The 17,523-nt window shown below is 41.9% G+C and overlaps 1 protein-coding gene across 1 annotated transcript; it reads left to right on the top strand.

The window, feature by feature from the left end:
• The first annotated feature begins 2,304 nt into the window (after positions 1 to 2,304).
• On the top strand, positions 2,305 to 6,545 carry LOC134073301 (aquaporin-4-like). The gene is made up of 5 exons (XM_062530316.1): positions 2,305 to 2,411; positions 2,947 to 3,364; positions 3,613 to 3,777; positions 4,070 to 4,150; positions 5,224 to 6,545. The coding sequence occupies exons 1-5, from the start codon at positions 2,326 to 2,328 to the stop codon at positions 5,500 to 5,502; spliced, it is 1,029 nt and encodes a 342-aa protein (XP_062386300.1). The 5' UTR covers positions 2,305 to 2,325; the 3' UTR covers positions 5,503 to 6,545.
• Positions 6,546 to 17,523: the final 10,978 nt, after the last annotated feature.

Here is a 17,523-nt window from a genome sequence, read left to right as displayed (position 1 = left end):
TGTCAAAAAAGCTCTGCTCTAAGCTCTTGTTTGTATCAAACAAGGTCAGCCACTGTGAAATCTCACAGTGAATAGCTCTGTCTCTCTGTCAAAAGAGGACCAAAAGAGCATTCAACCAACATTGGCCGGGTTTCCCAAATCGTTAAGAAGCTCTTAAGTCCTATGAACTTCTTAGGAGCGTTCTTAGAACATTCTTACAACGCTCCTAAGAAGTTCTTAGCACTTAAGAGCTTCTTAACAATTTTGGGAAACCCGGCCATTGCTGGTTAGAAGGTAACATCTCTGAGATTAGAGTCATAAATGTGACCCTCAAGAAGAAAAGGTTTGGGTAAAAGATGATCAAATACTATTACAGTGTCATTATGTCAGAGGCCTTTAATTCATTCTTTCATTCATGACTATGAGGAAGATGCTGTGTGTTGAAACAATTATTGTTTGCACAATTAAAGTCTGAAAAAGCTATTTATGTGCTCCATTCCTTCTCTGGGTTCAGTCGTCTGAAGCGGCCTGTAGGATCTGCTGCCTACGTGTGGGTCCGTCTGTTGTGCAAGTTGTTTTTGTAACTGTTGTATTTTTCCAAAGTATCACAGATATGTGGTGTGATCAGATATCCCCAATCTACTGAGACATGTGCACTTCCCTTAGAATGGCAATTTCTATCCGCCTGTAACACTTTGTTTTTAGAATGTGTCAGCATCTTCAATGATCTGATAACTAGTGGTCAGCTAAGACACGTTGCTGTTCAAGTGTACAGCCAGAGACACTGCTGACCACCTGTGTTTAGATTCCACCACTGCCAACGTCACATTCATTGGATATAGACATTGATCCTTTCGGAAATTCTTCTTGCACCATATAGCTCATCAGATAGACAGACAGACAGCAACAGGGTCACTAACCCTTCTCTCAGTCTCCCCCCCACCCAACCACAATACAATAATTAGAACTCCCATTGTCTAGGAGGACACACCAGAACGCATTAGCACTTACACTGAAAGATATGTGGTATATAATGTACCTCAGTCCGCTTCAGCAACTGGTATGAGTGATCGGATCACAAGGTGTCTTACCCATTGTTTACACTTGTATTTAGAACAGACCACTTGTGATCGGATCACCTAAGACACATTTTTTAAAATGTTAATGGGGTCTATGTCTCTATCAATTCAGTTATCTCTGTGACCCCTGACCAAGACAAGAAAAAATGTGAGTGTGAGAGTAAGAGAGAGAGAGATAGAGAAAGAGAGAAAGAGGGGATCCATACTAAATCATGGGCTCATTTTAGAGGGGTCATATGAGCCATAATCCAAACTTTACCTCTCTTATTGGCACCGTGGGCTTTCATCCACTACTTTGCAGGGTCGTGGCATTGGTAATGGAATCATAGTAGATAGACAGATAGATAGACTAACCTTTTTAAAGGCAAACATTGATCTAATATTGATTTTCTCTTGGACCAATATGTTTGTTCTGACTGCAAATTACATAATGCTAAAGGTGGAGCGATTTCATCTTTTTAAAAACATTTTTTTTTTTTTTTAAAGGGCATGTCCAAAATTATTACTTTTAGTCAATCGTTCGTCATCAGGCAATGATATACATAAGATAATAATATAAAAGTGAATTTGTCTAGGACATGAATTCCAAGGACAAATTCAAAGCTAATACTCAGCAGGAAGCAGACTGCTAGCTTAATAAATAAACTCAATGTTTGAAGTGTCCTGGCCTTTACTAATATGTTAACTCAAATATATTAATCTGAGATTGTTCTTTCTGCACTGTATTGACCGAGAGGTCAGTTGACTCTTACTACGAACTAAAGGATTAACTTCCATAGCCTACAGACATTTTCAACAATAAATTACTGTCTCACATTGAACAAAACGTTTATGGCCAGTTTCTAAATCGTTTTGATTTCTTCTTTCACTTGCATTCGTTATTACACAGGCATTTTGTAGGCTAATATTATTATTATTATTATTTAAATGAATACATTTTTTATGAGAATACATTTTTCAAGAGTTAGCTACTTTAATAACTATCACAAATTTGTGCAACATAGGCAAATGTCATATGAAGTAGGAGCTTCTCCAAAAAATGTGGCTTGGTCTTTTAAGTTGTTTGTTGGTCATCCAGTCACTGAAGTAGCTGACATGCAAACACGCTGCATACATTGCGGGTTTTCACTTGGTGGTGTTTTGAAGGGACGCAGCACGTGTGGTTGCGCAAAGCAGTCTCCGCCTCCCTTACCCCGGCTCCTTAATTCTCGAGGGTGATGCCCGGTTGCTAACGCAATACATTTCCAGGAGGGGAACTCGTCACATAATGTGTGGATCGCTGTCTTCGTCTAGCGCGCCCCAGGCTGTGTCCTCAGCTTCTGTACATCAACGGGACCTGCCACAGAGTTGTCCGTAAGAGAAAACTTCACTTGAGTTGTATTGCTGTGCTACTAACTGTGTTATTGTAATTGCCTGGGATGTAAATGAGCAGAATAATTGGCGAATGGATGTTCTCTTTACTAATTACAATACGAGTTCTTTGTTGCTAGCTTATAGGCACAGAAGTGTTGTCTTCTGAATTAAGATGTGTGGTTATCATGCATCTCTTCATGCAGTGATTCTTTTTGCTCCATCTTTTTGACGTTAGATATCATCTCTTTGTCAATATATTTAAGTGAAACACATGCTGTTCTGTAAGAGACTAGTCATGGCAGCTAATTAGATGTGGATATCTGTATGTCACTGAGGGAGTTGTAATGGTTTTGTTCTGTAGCCTTTATTGTAGTACCAGTTTCTGTCTAATCTAAATGTCATACAAAGTATCATTACAATTACAACAGGAATTCCAATGATTCTTGTTATTATTATTACAGTTTGAAGTTCAAACCAATCTAAAAGTTCTTGTTTTTACTTGCCTTACTTTACACGTACCTTCTCCTCCATGCAGTGGTTGCCCACCTTTCTGCACAGTTGACAGAATCATGACGGCCTTCAAAGGGATCTGGACCAAAGACTTCTGGCGGGCGGTGTCCGCAGAGTTCTTGGCCACCCTGATTTTCGTGCTCCTCAGCGTCGGCTCGACCATCAACTGGGCTGCGGGGAAGGACAGCCAGCCTCCGGCTGACCTGGTGCTGATCTCGCTCTGCTTCGGCCTCAGCATCGCCACGATGGTCCAGTGCTTCGGCCACATCAGCGGGGGCCACATCAACCCCGCCGTCACGGCAGCCATGGTGGCCACCAGGAAACTGAGCCTGGCCAAGGCCGTGTTCTATGTGGCGGCGCAGTGCCTGGGAGCTACGGCGGGGGCAGGGATCCTCTACCTGGTCACTCCCAGTGCTGTGAGAGGAAGCCTAGGAGTAACCTCGGTGAGCAGTGGGAGCTCTTCACACTTGGTTCTCTGTTCTGGACCTAATGCACTGTTTCTAAATAGAGTCATGGAGAATAAATAAACCATATTCTGTGTCAGTTGCCACAGCCAAACAGCCAAATAAACTGAAATGCTACTTGGCATTCATCGTTGGCATTAAGGAGATGAGTTATAATTCACTTCCAGTGTACTCAGCCTGTGATGATGACAGGATGTTTTCATTATTATCATTATTACTTTGTGCAGGTTAACTCCGACCTATCGGCAGGACATGCTCTTGTTGTGGAACTCTTCATCACTTTTGAGCTGGTCTTCACTGTCTTTGCCACATGTGACCCGAAACGGAACGACTTGAAAGGTTCAGCTGGCCTAGCCATTGGACTTGCTGTGTGCATTGGTCATCTTTTTGCAGTAAGTCATTAAATGTAAAGTCCTGATAGCACATGCTTGTTCAGTCCGCAGGAAGGAGCTTGGCTCAAGATAAGAGTGATGTGTTTACACAGTGTACATATATAACCGGCTGCCATTCAAGAAACTGTGAAAAAAGCATTAATGTACAATTAACTTCCTTGCTGCATTTCGTACAGGATACCAGAGTATCTTAGAGATGCATCATGGCATGGTCTCACCTGAGTCAGAACTAACTTTAGTGGGCTAGATGTATCCCTGGAGAATGTCATTAATATTTCTCTCTCATTTGCAGATCCCCTACACTGGTGCCAGCATGAACCCCGCGCGCTCGTTTGGGCCTGTGCTCGTTACCTGGAACTGGGAAAATCACTGGGTAAGAAGGAAACCTATAGCAGTACAGGTATTTGGAGGAGGTATCCACCTTGAGTGACCCCTCTACCGATGCCTATAGCTGAGGGATTGAAATGACTCTGATGATCATCCATGTTTTGTTGTTGTCAGCCTTTTGAAAGAACTCGTATGGTGCGTCATTATGTCACCGATCCAACATAGTAACAGTGAACCCTGTAACTCTGTAAGGTCGCTGGCATGCAATCCTACTGGAAGTAGAACTTGGCCCAACAGTCCTCAAGGACATCTTTACCGCTTAACAAGGACAAGGGTAGATTAATGACCCGGTGTAGTAAACATTGGTGAATTAGAACAGACGATACAGAGAGTTCAGCGCGTCTCATTCTGTGACTGCTCATGATTTCATGAACCCAGGAGCAAAAAAATAGTTGCCATCATAACACCATCAGTGCCTTCTTAAAAATAGCATCAGCACCGGTTAGACGCATAAGTTGCCATGACTGACCAAACCCTCTGTGTGTCCTGATTCGGGCCCTTGTCCAGAGAGGATTGACATGGAGAAGAGGAGTGTGCCTAATAGAGTGTGTGACTGACTAGGCCAACGGCATAATTAGAGACAGGGTTGGAGGGGCTAAAATAGGTGTCGTATTCTTCCATCAGTATCCTGTCCAGGACAGATGTCTGAGCCACCCATATTAACAAGTATCCCTCACAGAGAACATCTTGCTCCCTTTTGGGATTGGACGCATGGCTATAAGATCTTGTTTTAATGTGTCACTATTTAACTATTCAAGTAGGAACCATTAATGGTGAATGTTTTCATGTTATGTTTTCAAGTTAATTAAGTCAGTCATCACACAAGTTTTTATTAAAGCACCTTATTTTGGACTGAATATGTTAGTGTAAGAGCAACCTTTTCAGCTATCTCTATTTGGAATCCCAAGGGCAGTGTTTAGACTAGTGGGCTGGCTAGCTAGAAGGCTACTAGCTGTGATCAAGAAAATCACATTTTTGAGTTCGAGTTGCCATGGATTGTACTCGTGAATGTACTTACTGCAGAAATGCCAACACTGTAGCACTGTTCCGTGTCTGCAGGTGTACTGGGTGGGTCCACTCCTTGGTGCCATTCTGGCGGCGGCGCTGTACGAGTATCTGTTCTGCCCAGACCCTGCAATGAAGAAGCGTCTCAGCGAGCTGTTCGTCAAAGACCCCTCTGGGAAATACAAGGAAGTGGAGTGTCCCCGCGCACTGCAGTACAACGGAGAGCCCGACGACCTGGTCATCAAACCCGGCTCGTTCCTCAGCACCGTGGACAAGAGGGAGAAGGAGGAGGCGTTGCGGGAGTCCCCCGGGGAGGTGCTGTCCTCCGTATGACTACCACGTGCACTGGAGATGGAGACCAACCTGTAGGGCAGCAGGGGCTGCCAGTGACCTGTGGCCAGGCCCTCCTTACCATCTACACATAAACAAAAACAAAAACAAACAAAACGAAAAACAAACAAACAAACAAAAATCGTGATCTCAGGGAGCTTTGTTTCTCTCTGGGCACTCACCAAAGTGTATTTCTTATGTATAGGGCCATGCCCTGTGTTTTGCTGCATAAGACGCCTTTGGTTATACCCCAGCATTCTGTCAGCTCCGTTGATTCATTACTTGCACTATTTTTTGCTGCAAGTTGGACAGTTTTTGTTTTCTAAATTAACTCTTTCTGCATGATGCAACACTGAACCATAAATTGACAGTGACACACCATGAAAGGATTCTCATGCCAAAAAAGGAAATTTTACAACAAAAACATGTAAAACCGTCACATTCCATTAAGCCGCATATGTCATCAAACTTGGTGGAAAGTCTCGACCTATTGCCTTGTTAATCTTGGATTAGTGTCTAGTTTCATACATCACATGTCATGACATCATGGTCATTAAGCAAATTACAAACCCCATGGTATGATGGACAGTGATAAGGTATGCGGCCGGTCAGAAGCAGGTTGGAAGTTCCTTGACCATCTGAGCCAGTGTGTTTACACATTGACTTGCTCCATTTGCAGTGCACAGATTTGGGACTGTCTTGTTATCCAACTGTATCATTATTTTCCTCAGCAACTCTGATAGCAACTCCCAATGCCTTACATTGTAAAATATATGGTGGTGGTGGTGGTGGTTATAGGTCTTAATATGTATAGAAAATATAGATAGTGTGAATGGAGTTAAACCCTCTGCACTGTGTTTTTCAGTGTGTGTGTGATGCAAAGTATGTTACTATAAATGTTTGTGTATTTTTTTATTTATGAGATAACATAAGCTGTGACAAACTCAGCCTCATTGATCTGTGACCTTAACAAATTGCTTATTTTTTCAATGCATGGATTGCAGCACTCAGCCAATAAATATACTCTAGTGATATGGTTGTTTCAAGCAGTGTGCACACAATCACATTCACTTTCTTTCATCAGTTGTGAGCTGATAACCCAAGCATTTATGAATAACCACAAATGAAACTACATCTAAATCTATGTTCATCTAGACCATATAGACAGGGACATGTCAGACAGCATACAGATGCATCACATCATGTCTCCATGTAGAAGACAACACCAATTTCCATTTTTTTTTAAGAAAATATATAAAAAATAAAAGGTACAGCCATAGCAGTGCTATCCATGAAGCCAGAAACACATGACAAGCACAGTGAGCTGGCTAATCATTCGTTATGAGCCGGCCTGATGTGGTGGCATTTAAAAGTCCTGTAATCAGCTTCTCCCAGAGTTGTCCCAAAGCAAGCAACCCCCGGAGCCAAGAATGTGGTGTGGCGTGGCATTCATCTTCCAGAAACAGCACTGGCATCAGCTGTGCTGCCCAGGCCAAAAAACACACCCTGCTCCACATTTGGAAAAGGTGAGACATCAGACACACACACACACACACACACACACACATATAAACAAACACACCTCTTCTAGGTAATAGCGGCCATGAGTATTATTCAAGCTCTCTGAATTGAGGAATATGTATACATGCAGTGGAATATACAATGCTTTAGCTACAGTATGTTACGCCCAGAGACCAACACATTGTCCAGTGCAGGCTGCCGCCTCATAGAGGTAAGAAACACTGTGGTGCCCTCTTCTGACAGTGAAACTGAACTAACAAGTGCCGTCTCATATATAGGAGCATTTTCACCAAAGTATGAATGAGAACATCAGTACAACTGAGGATACCACTCTGTTACTATGGCACAGTGCATCTAAACAGGCTAACCTCTCTTTCAGCCACCTGTTGTCCATCAATCCTGAGATCAAGGCGTGAATTTTCATGCGAGTCCATGACCTGGCAGCGAACTACATAGGGCCCCCCAGTGCAACTTGAGATCACCATCACTGGAGAATGCCATCATTACAAAAGGTGACCAGGAGAGGGCAGCAACACACTTGGGTATTGGATATTGTCAGATCAAATGGGAGGCTTAGGTTACATTCAACTGACTATTGGAAAGGTTGGAATAGCCACCCAAATTGTCAGTGTGGTTAGATATGCAGACCAATCTCATTAAATCGCCAGATTATTATCTAGATAAGGAATATTCCACTTGACATGCCAAGCCAACTAGTTCAAATCCGATTCCCGTGATGACATCTTTATTGAGGAATGATAAACTCCGACTGTAACAGAGTATTAGTTACATGACAGATCTAATCAGAGGGAAATCAAACACTCCACAAGTTATTTTTTTTTTCTGATTTTATTTATTTTCCATTCCATTACACAGTTGACATGCCATTTTTAATTAGCGTATAATCAGACTGAAATCAGATTGCTTATTTCTTTGCGACCACACTAAGCAATAAAGAGACAGACTAGACTCAGAAACAAAGACGTGACAGATTTGCATATATATGCAGTCGGGATTATGAGACATATTTGTTCTGGTGCATCTGTTTGGTAGAATACTGCACAATATGTATCTGTCATTTGGAAAATAGAACATACTGTAGATGGCTCATACCATAGAATGGCATGTCTCAGGAAAATGTTACAAAATGGTCTAACAAATGACCCTATCACCAGCTGTCTGAAGGTAAATTTGCATTTAAAACAATTACCTGTACTCATGCCCCGCTTTCAAGCATCATACTGTACATATTCACAAATATGCTGTCATAGTATTTATACATTAATTGGACAAGTACCATATTGTCTACCTCTCTTGGGATATCCCAGTAGATGTAAACACTGACATATTTATCATAAATGTAAATATGCAATATGCATTTGTGGCTCAGTCTTGTTGAAGTACAATATGGTGTTCATTGTTCAGCCTCTTTCAGTCTCTTCGGTGGTCTGCCGTAGATAAGGATATGTTAATACTACAAATACCATAACACAAGTTTCCATCTTTGCGATTCTGATTCTGTCTGTTAGCTTGTGTCATCAGGTGCAGATTTAACAAGAAGGAGCTCAGCAATAGAGAAAAGCCCAAAAGCCTTTGATTCATGGCACCTCACAGATCAGAGTCTTGAGTGCGCTCTGCACGGGGCTAAAGAGACTGCCGGTTTTGTCATGAGATCACATAATCCTCATCTGTTATAGTAACATCTGAGGGCAAACTTGGAGAAAAGGTTGAAGCCTGAAGTATTTTTGAGACCTTGCCATACGGTGTCTTGGAATTACGGATTCATCAGACCTGATTCATTCCATCATCCCGGTAATGTTATTGCTTACAGTAAATAATTGGACAAAGACCACTCAAGTCACTCTGAGTATATCAGTAGCCCTGTCTATGAATCTATGCAAGACTATGCACCACTAAGCATTGACACCTTAACCCTCCCTAACCCATACTGTTAGAAGTAGAACAGATCGGCAGTTCAACTCTGTATTTGTCTAGACAAGGCCGTGGGACAGTCCTTCAACGAGGCATTGAGATGAACTAAGCCACTAAGCCCACATTTGAAATTCTATTCCTTATCAGTGGGGTGGTAAATGTGAGCATAGCTATAGCACAGTCTAACCAGTACTTGCTCCGAACAAACAAATGAACAACAAATGAACTGATCAGACAGCGCATCACTGCTGGAAGGGGAGCTGCTCTCTGGAGAAAGAGCATCATTCTGTTTTAGAATGAGGGGGACCATAGCGACTGCGACGCTGAAGCTTTATTTGCACTGTGGAATACTTCTTCTCATCATTGTTTGGAATACTGTACCGCACCGGGGGTGCAGAATTAGAATATCAACCATCGATATGGTTCACTAAGGAAATCAACTAGAAGCGCAATACCACAGTGCATTTCTAGAAATGTCTTTACTGAAGGGGCCACCTGTGCTAGATTCAGTTTGATTGTGCCCTCCCCCAAAGTCTCAGTTTCAGATATACACAGGAGAGGTGATGAATTGCTTATAGGGCTATAGGTAACACTAGGGATCTCCCACAGCGGCCAATCAACAAAGCCTATTTACCAACTAAAACAAAAACATCACTAACAAAGTAGCCTTTGTGGGTAAAAAAAAACAAGCAGGCCCCTTTCCTCATCAGTGTTTCATTGAATTAGGCCCACGATACCTCCAGAAGGCTCAACAGTGGTGTCTGGCATCCCAGATTCACAGCCCTCCACACTCATCATGGGTTCTCTACCGACAAATATCAACACATCCTTTGGTTATTCCTCCTTCCGTCTATTGCTGTGACCGTTAATGATCCAGTCAGCAACATACTTTACCTTTACTTTTTGGATGTGCGCATCGCTACCTTTTTGCTGGTCAGCAACATAACCAGACAAATTGCAAGTCCTTGATACAGGCACTCACAAATATCAACAAATTCTTCAGTCCTCTTCGTAGCTGTGGCCGCTTATAATCTGATCAGCAACATATCCAATTTGAAATGCCTTCAGTAAATTCATTTATTACAGTGGTGATGGCAGATTTTGTCTTACCGATTGTTGACATCAAAAAGCCAAGACCAACTTATAATACATCCCGCTCAAAAAGTTGCATCATTAAGACATTGCTGGTCTTTGCACAGGGACAATGCTCCCTGTGGTAGACCTACCATCTTTTCTTGTCTGCAGTTGACTGTAAACTTACTAAAGGCAGGCAGAGAATACAGTTGTTGGGCATCACCACACTTTGTTGGTGGTGAATTTATTGCTTCAGTTTCAGTAGTGATGGACCACAAATGGTCTCTCTGGGATTGCAGTCATCAGTAACAGAATGCAAGCTTACCTTGCTCACATATTAAAGGACACTTCTCTACTGTAGTAAGGCCTATTAGCCCACACCATCAGAGAGGCATGTAAACTCATGTCAACTTCAACCTCATGTGTGGTCTAAGGAGAATCCCGAGAATCTCCTGACAAGATCACGTCTCCAATAAAGATGTCTCCTCTTGAAAGCAAATACACGGGGCTCGGTTGGTCTACAGTTTCAGTGTCGTCTGCAACAACTCAGCCACACAGGCGGGAATGGGAAGGTCATATCTCCAGCCCAGTGCTTTATGGACGTCTAGAGCAGCAGTGGAACTGTCTGTCAGAAGGGCCACGTCTAAGGTTTGTAAATGAGACATGAACAGTGTTGACACTCTGAAATACAGGACAGGTTCAGCTCAGGAAAGTAGTAAATATAAGCAGACGTAAATGGAGGCAGACTGTTAATCAAGTTTTTCCAACAAGTCGAGCAGGGACAGATAGTGTAGAACGGGCAGAGAGTAGGTACACCAGGGCAGGCAAGTGACATTTTGGTCAAAATTGAGTTATATATCACCTGAAAGCTCTTGATGAGCTCTCTTAGCTGACAAAATTATAGAAGTAAAATATTGATAGATATAGTTATTGAACAAAAACCAAAGGTCTTTAACTGTGAACATATAGAAGCAGTTAGATTTGTTTGGGCTCTCCTGTAAAGTTGGTGAAATGTCACTTACGCCCCTTTGGTTCTCAGCCCTCGATGTGTGTTATGTTCCTCAACACCCTCCTCAACTCCCTCCTCAACACAGTGCATGCAAAGGTGGACAGTGCAGACAAACATAAACACAAAAGAATAGAGGGGATGGATGATTGTCACAGGAGTTTGTTTAGTGCAGGGATAGCTGCAAGGTTAGCTCAAGGCATTATTCGCCTCACCTTGATAACTCTCTTTACATCTTTGCTTTAATGGCACTGACAAGATGGACATGAATGGTGAAAATGTTGATTTTCCCATAATGCATCAAGGTGAATGCCACACAGGTGTCTCAGTCCAGAGTACATCAACAAGATCTGACAATAGCACCACAAAATTATACTAAATATTGGATTGTTTGGTACTACTTTTGTGCTGTAATGCTTTGAATCAACAAATCTAATGACTTCAATCATACCCAGGAGGGATGTATGTGTACTGCAAAGGGAGGTCACTAGCTTATCCAGGCAACTCTGGGACAAACCGCTGATCTTTAAAGGGATATTCCGCCATTTTTGGAAATACGCTCATTTCCCACGTCCCCTCGAGCAAAACAATCGATATTTACCTTGTTTCCGTTCATCCAGCCATTCTGTGAGTCTGGCGATACAACTTTTAGCTTCAGCCTAGCATAGATTGAATCGTATTAGACCATTAGCTTCTCGCCTGCTAGCTTCATGTTTAAAAGTGACAAAGATTTCTGGTAATTTTCCCATTTAAAACGTGTCTCCTCTCAAGTTAGAAAGTGCAATAAGACCAACTGAAAATGAAACCTGCCGTTTTTCTAGGCTGATTTGACATGGAACTACACTCTCATCTGGCGTAATAATCAAGGCAACTTGCAAACGTACCATAGGCGCAGTGATATCGTACGCAGCATCTGAAAATAGTCCCCATAGACAACAAGCAGTAGTAGTGCCAGTAGTTTGCAAGTTGCCTTGATTATTACGCCAGATGAGAGTGTAGTTCCATGTCAAATCAGCCTAGAAAAACGCCAGGTTTCATTTTCAGTTGGTGTTATTGCACTTTCTAACTTGAGAGGAGACACGTTTTAAATGGGAAAATTACCAGAAATCTTAGTCACTTTTAAACATGAAGCTAGCAGGCGAGAAGCTAATGGTCTAATCCGATTCAATGATCTATGCTAGGCTGAAGCTAAAAGTTGTATCGCCAGACTCACAGAATGGCTGGATGAACGGGAACAAGGTAAATATCGATTGTTTTGCTCGAGGGGACGTGGGAAATTAGCGTATTTCCAAAAATGGCGGAATATCCCTTTAAAAGAAAACCAAGCATCTATTGTTTCAAAAGTTATTCATGTAAAAACACATACTGTACAGCTTTCTGTGGTAATGGCATGTGCAGAAAGACAACATTCCTGCACACCTACACTCAGACACACACACACAGCAACACACACACCCAGCGACACACACACACACACGCACGCACACACACACACACACACACACACACACGCGCGCACACACACATACACAGTTAGCAGGTGGATCCAGTTAAGGTAGCACCTTACTATTACACTCGGGTACAGTACCCCCAAAAAAACACACATGTAATAGTGATGTGTAGAAGGGGTGTATCATATGTCGTTATTGAAAATAAGTTATTTTTTATTTTCTTCACAGAAAAAGGGCAGAGGCCAATGAGTCTGAGTTTGAAGAAATAGCAAATAGGATATTTTTTCTTCTAGCAAACACTGAAAATAAGTCCCACAAACCCGAACACCTACAAGGCTTAAGTTACCTTGATAAGGCAATAACCTCACTTTGTATGGCCCTAAACTGATGGCCAATTGGCAAATAAATAATGTGTGAAAAAGCATAATTAGTACCAAGCTTTATTTAATGTCAAAATATTGTTGACTGTTGTGCTGTGTATGTTTGTTTTTATCTATAAGTACAATAATGGCATCAAAAGACTATTCCAGAGAATCAATTTTTATATCTTGAAGGAATAGCTTTGTAGATGCTCCCACAAACGTAAAGCTGCGTTGATTGTTGTTTGTTTTTATTTATTGTCCGAGTTTCCAAACAGATGCATTGATGCATTACAGTCTTTGGTCATCTACAGCACCTACTGATAAGACTCAAAGTTTAGATTGAGAGTACCTTGAATTCTCCTTTAAACAAATGAGTTACAATTCCACAAAACCATAGAGTAAGAACAGTTCTTGGGATTGAATTGATTTATTTTGGAGCTACTGTATAAGAAGTAGAATTTTGTTAACTATGACATACTGCATATTTTATGAATGTCTCAGATCCTACTATTTAACATACGCTACTTTTTTCTTTCTTTTCCTACCATGGAATGCATTGGATAAGCATACAATATTCATTAGTTCTCACATTTTATACATGGCATTTGCAGGTTCCCTAAACCACTCAGACTTGGGTTGAAAAGCATCTTCCGGCAGTATGAATGTTGAAGGGCAAAAGATAAAACACACACCTTTAAGATCATTAGCAATTAATATTTAGGGATTCAAGAAAATAACACAGTTAAACACTTGGTTAATAATTCATACTATAAACAAGAAAGTCTCCTACTTCCTTAATAATTTAGACGTAAGCTAATGTTGATTTATTCAGGAAGGTCTCTGCCACCAGCGGTGCCTGGAGTGCCCAAATTTGAATTAAAGTAGGACAGTAGCAGGCAAGTCTGTAATAACATTTGTATAATTTTATTATTGCTCTGGGCTCAGTTCATTTCCTCCTCCAGTAGCTGCGTGAAATTGTTTGATTCTGCAAACCGCCCTGAGTCTGCAGCTCTGGGGTTAGCGGGTGGTAGAGGAACAGGAAGGAATGCGACATTCTCCATCTTCTTTCTCTCACTCTCTCTCTTTCTCTCTCTCTCTCTCAGGCACATACACACAAACACAAACAACCACACACACACACACACCTCAGTCAGAGGCGCAGAACGACAAATAAAGCTTTATTATTCTGGGGCCTCATAATGCTGTTAGAGTTGCTCACTTAATAACTCACCGTCAGGAATGACAGCTGCATGTCTGGAGAATGACATTGAAAACCGCGCGCTCATCCTGCCACTAGTGATAAATATTGTAATGTCCCAGAATGTTTCAGTGGCAGGATGGCAGTTCATCACTATCACATTGCAAGGTCTGCAATAGAGTAGACTTATTGCTGTCAAGGAAATGGTCTTGATCAGACAATTTCAATTTCCTCACAAAGGACTGGTGCTGTGAATCATTTTGCAGAATAGTTTTAATAATCTTGATAATACTGGTGGTGCTATGGTGGGCCATGGTTTCATAATGGAACCTTTCAAACACAAATCAAATGACAACAATCCTCAGTCAATCTAATCCGTATTGTTAACACTGTTTCAATATTATTTACAAAACGTTGTGTCATGTACTTGTACCGATACTGATTGAGCGTGTTTGAGAGTATGAGAGCTTGTATTTTTTTCCTCTCCATCTTTGTGCAAAACAGTTTCATTTCACAAACCAGAGAGACACCATTCCTTTGTTTCACATGCTTTTCGTCATTGAGATGCTCCTTCTCATTTTCCTTCAGAGGAGATTCATTTGTAAGCGCTAGTGCGCTCCCCAACAACCTGATCAACAGTGCATAAATAAGTTTGGGCATTATTACCCAACGCATGGCGCACCTGAGACTGGGGAGCGCAGACAGGATGGGGGCGGAGAGGCCCTGATTGGCCTCCTCGGGGGCCTACCAGCACACTCCCTCGCTTCCCCCGCTCCTTCCTCCTCCGGCCCCCACCCCCTTTCCTCCTCCCCTCTCACGCAAAACACACAAACACACACACACACACACACAAACACACAGGGCTGAAGGATGCTTCAGACTGAAGCAATGCGTATTAGGTCCAACTCCCATTTTGATGCGGCCCATTTGTATCTCTTAACTGTTGCTGTGCCGTGGCGAAGCTTGCTGGCACAGTGCGCAGTCCACTGCAGGAAGGCTAATGAGACCGTGCGTATTTACATCTGTGGCCACGGGACTTATCCAGAGAGGAGCTTTTTTTCCATTTGGGGCTGGCCTGCGCGTGTTATTAGGGAAACCTTTATTATTGTTGCCCTCTAGAGGGGAGCATATAATAGGATTACATTTTATTGGAGCCTCCCAGCATTACCCTACACCCCCAACACACACACACACCCAACACACACACACACACACCCAAACACACACGATCCTCCATTTTACTCCCTCTCTCAGTTTTGATTGCAATGTCACTACCTCTTCCACAACAAGGGAATGTGTCGGCGTGAATCTGTCCCCACCTGCTCCACCTTTTCATGGTTAATAATTGTAGTTTACTCTGATAGCGACCAATGGTTCTCATGTTGAACTTGTGCACATTTTAAGCATTATTAAAAATGCATCAATTTCATCTCTTTTCCATCATGGGCACCTTCTGTTGATGTCTCAGAAGTTATTTTGAATAATCCCAAAACCTCACCAAGTCGTGATAAAACAACCGAGTGAATAAAAACATTTGACTATGTGACACTCTTTCAGAGCTCACTGGCTGTCGGTCAGTCTGCCAAGGAGCCACTGCAGATCTCTATCTGGACTTCATTGTTCTTCCCTGATGAGCGACCGCACCTTCAACAACCACCGAATCATCAGCATCATGCAGGCTTTTACTGCCCTTGTGTCTTTATAACTCCAAACATTAAAGTTCACTACAGAGGGAGAGATGCCTACAGGTTATGCTTTATGCTACAGTACGTTCAAGTCCATGACTGCTGGCATGATGTCATCGGAGCCTGCAGCCAAGCCATTTCTGTTTTGGGCATTCCACATCTGCAAGCCATTTGAAGTAATTTGTTCACCAAAACTCTACTCTGTCAGAGTCCTCTTGCTGTTGTTGCCACGGCAGCGCCAGCCAAGTCTGATTCCAACGAAAACACGCCCTTCAGTTCACAATCTGAAAACAATCAGATGTCTTCTTCTTCTACACATTCTGTTGTCCTAAAACTTCTACCTTAAACTTAAAAAAAACAAAAAAAAAAACAGTGATGAGAGAGTGCATTGTTTTAACCTGTGTAGAAGACAAATGATGCTGGGAAAACAGAAGCCCTGGGTTGTGCTTACACTGTGCTACAATGACTTTGCCTGATGGGAGAGATACTGTATAGTGCAGGGCAAAGGGAAACAGAGCAGAAAGGGTCTGTGTGTTTGGGCTTTGGCTGCTTAACCCTTGGGGGCAAATAACTCCATCCAAACTCTTTAATCCTCTGTTTGTTTTCCTCTGGGACGGTGGTCAAAAAGCACAATGTTAGCCTCCCCACCCACTCTCCCCACCCCTCAACCCTCCGACAACCCCTCAGCCCCATCGGTTTCCTGGACTGCACTTTGGTTTCTTCGGCAGCAGTCGCTGATATGCCCCAAAGAGTCACACTGCAATGTGTGGGAAAAACGACACATTAATTCTTTAGCTTCCATTCAGTCAACACGCAGCGCACAGATTAGGAGACACTACTTCTATTTGTCATCTCCTTTGAAGCTGAATCTCCTCCTCCAGTTCTAGAGCTCTTTTTAAAACGTTTAGCTTCTGTGGCATCTCACAAAGGAACATGACATTAATTACCAGGGGCAAAAAGATAAAGGCTTTGCCACTCATCGTAATAAAAAAATACACCCAGTGAAACCTCTTAGAAGAATTACAACAGACAATATTGTAATGCTATGTATGTGCCAATACATCACATATTTCAATTTTCTTCACTGATTCTACACATAAGTATGTCACATGTGATCAAAGGGAAGCATAGAGGGTTACTACATAGATGTTGTTTCCCCAGTAGTAACTCATTTCTGTGTCCTGTCCTATTCGTCAACTGTGTGTTTGTAAGATCTGTTCTGATGAATCATGATTTCCCTGAACATTTTAGAAATGAATGTCAATCACTTAGGCAATACATTTGTAAAAGGCTAAACATAGTATAGAGATTCATCTTGACCATGATGACAGAAAATCTCTGTAGTTCTTTGCTTTCCCAAAGTAGGATAAACATTTTCTGGCTAATCTTACCTCGTACTACTAGCTGATATTGCTGACAGAACATCTAGAAAAATATATACATTGTTGAATATCAGATTGATTTACAGGTATAGCAGCAATATACAATATCCTGCCTGTAAAATAATTAAAACTATTATTTCAAACGTGCTTTGATTTGTTTCCTTTAGGAATAATTCAGAACTTCTTATTGGCCAGTTGCAACTTACGACAGACAGGGGGCAAAAGAGAACATGATGGCGAGTGGTAGGCTAAGTTAAATGCTCAGTAAGTGACCGGTATGTTTCAGAACTGGGGGGGAAAAGAAAAAAAAGGGGAAAAAATCAGAAATTAAATCAACATTGCATAACAATGTGTCCCCTTAACCTGAAATTGAATCCAGTATTATACTGTAATAAAATCCAATCCTGACTATC

This window comes from Sardina pilchardus, chromosome 2, assembly GCF_963854185.1.
Source record: "Sardina pilchardus chromosome 2, fSarPil1.1, whole genome shotgun sequence".
Classification (NCBI taxonomy): Eukaryota; Metazoa; Chordata; class Actinopteri; order Clupeiformes; family Clupeidae; genus Sardina; species Sardina pilchardus.
The sequence above is the reverse complement of the archived record's forward strand: the minus strand, read 5'-3'. Positions and strand labels throughout refer to the sequence as shown.

What these genes read in the sequence shown, in the direction of transcription:
- LOC134073301 (XM_062530316.1), top strand. Translation starts at nt 2,326, where the DNA reads ATGTGTGGATCGCTGTCTTCGTCTAGCGCGCCCCAGGCTGTGTCCTCA. An exon ending in GAAGCCTAGGAGTAACCTCG is followed by an intron (nt 3,365 to 3,612) that starts GTGAGCAGTGGG and finishes TACTTTGTGCAG; the next exon opens with GTTAACTCCGACCTATCGGC. An exon ending in GGAACTGGGAAAATCACTGG is followed by an intron (nt 4,151 to 5,223) that starts GTAAGAAGGAAA and finishes CCGTGTCTGCAG; the next exon opens with GTGTACTGGGTGGGTCCACT.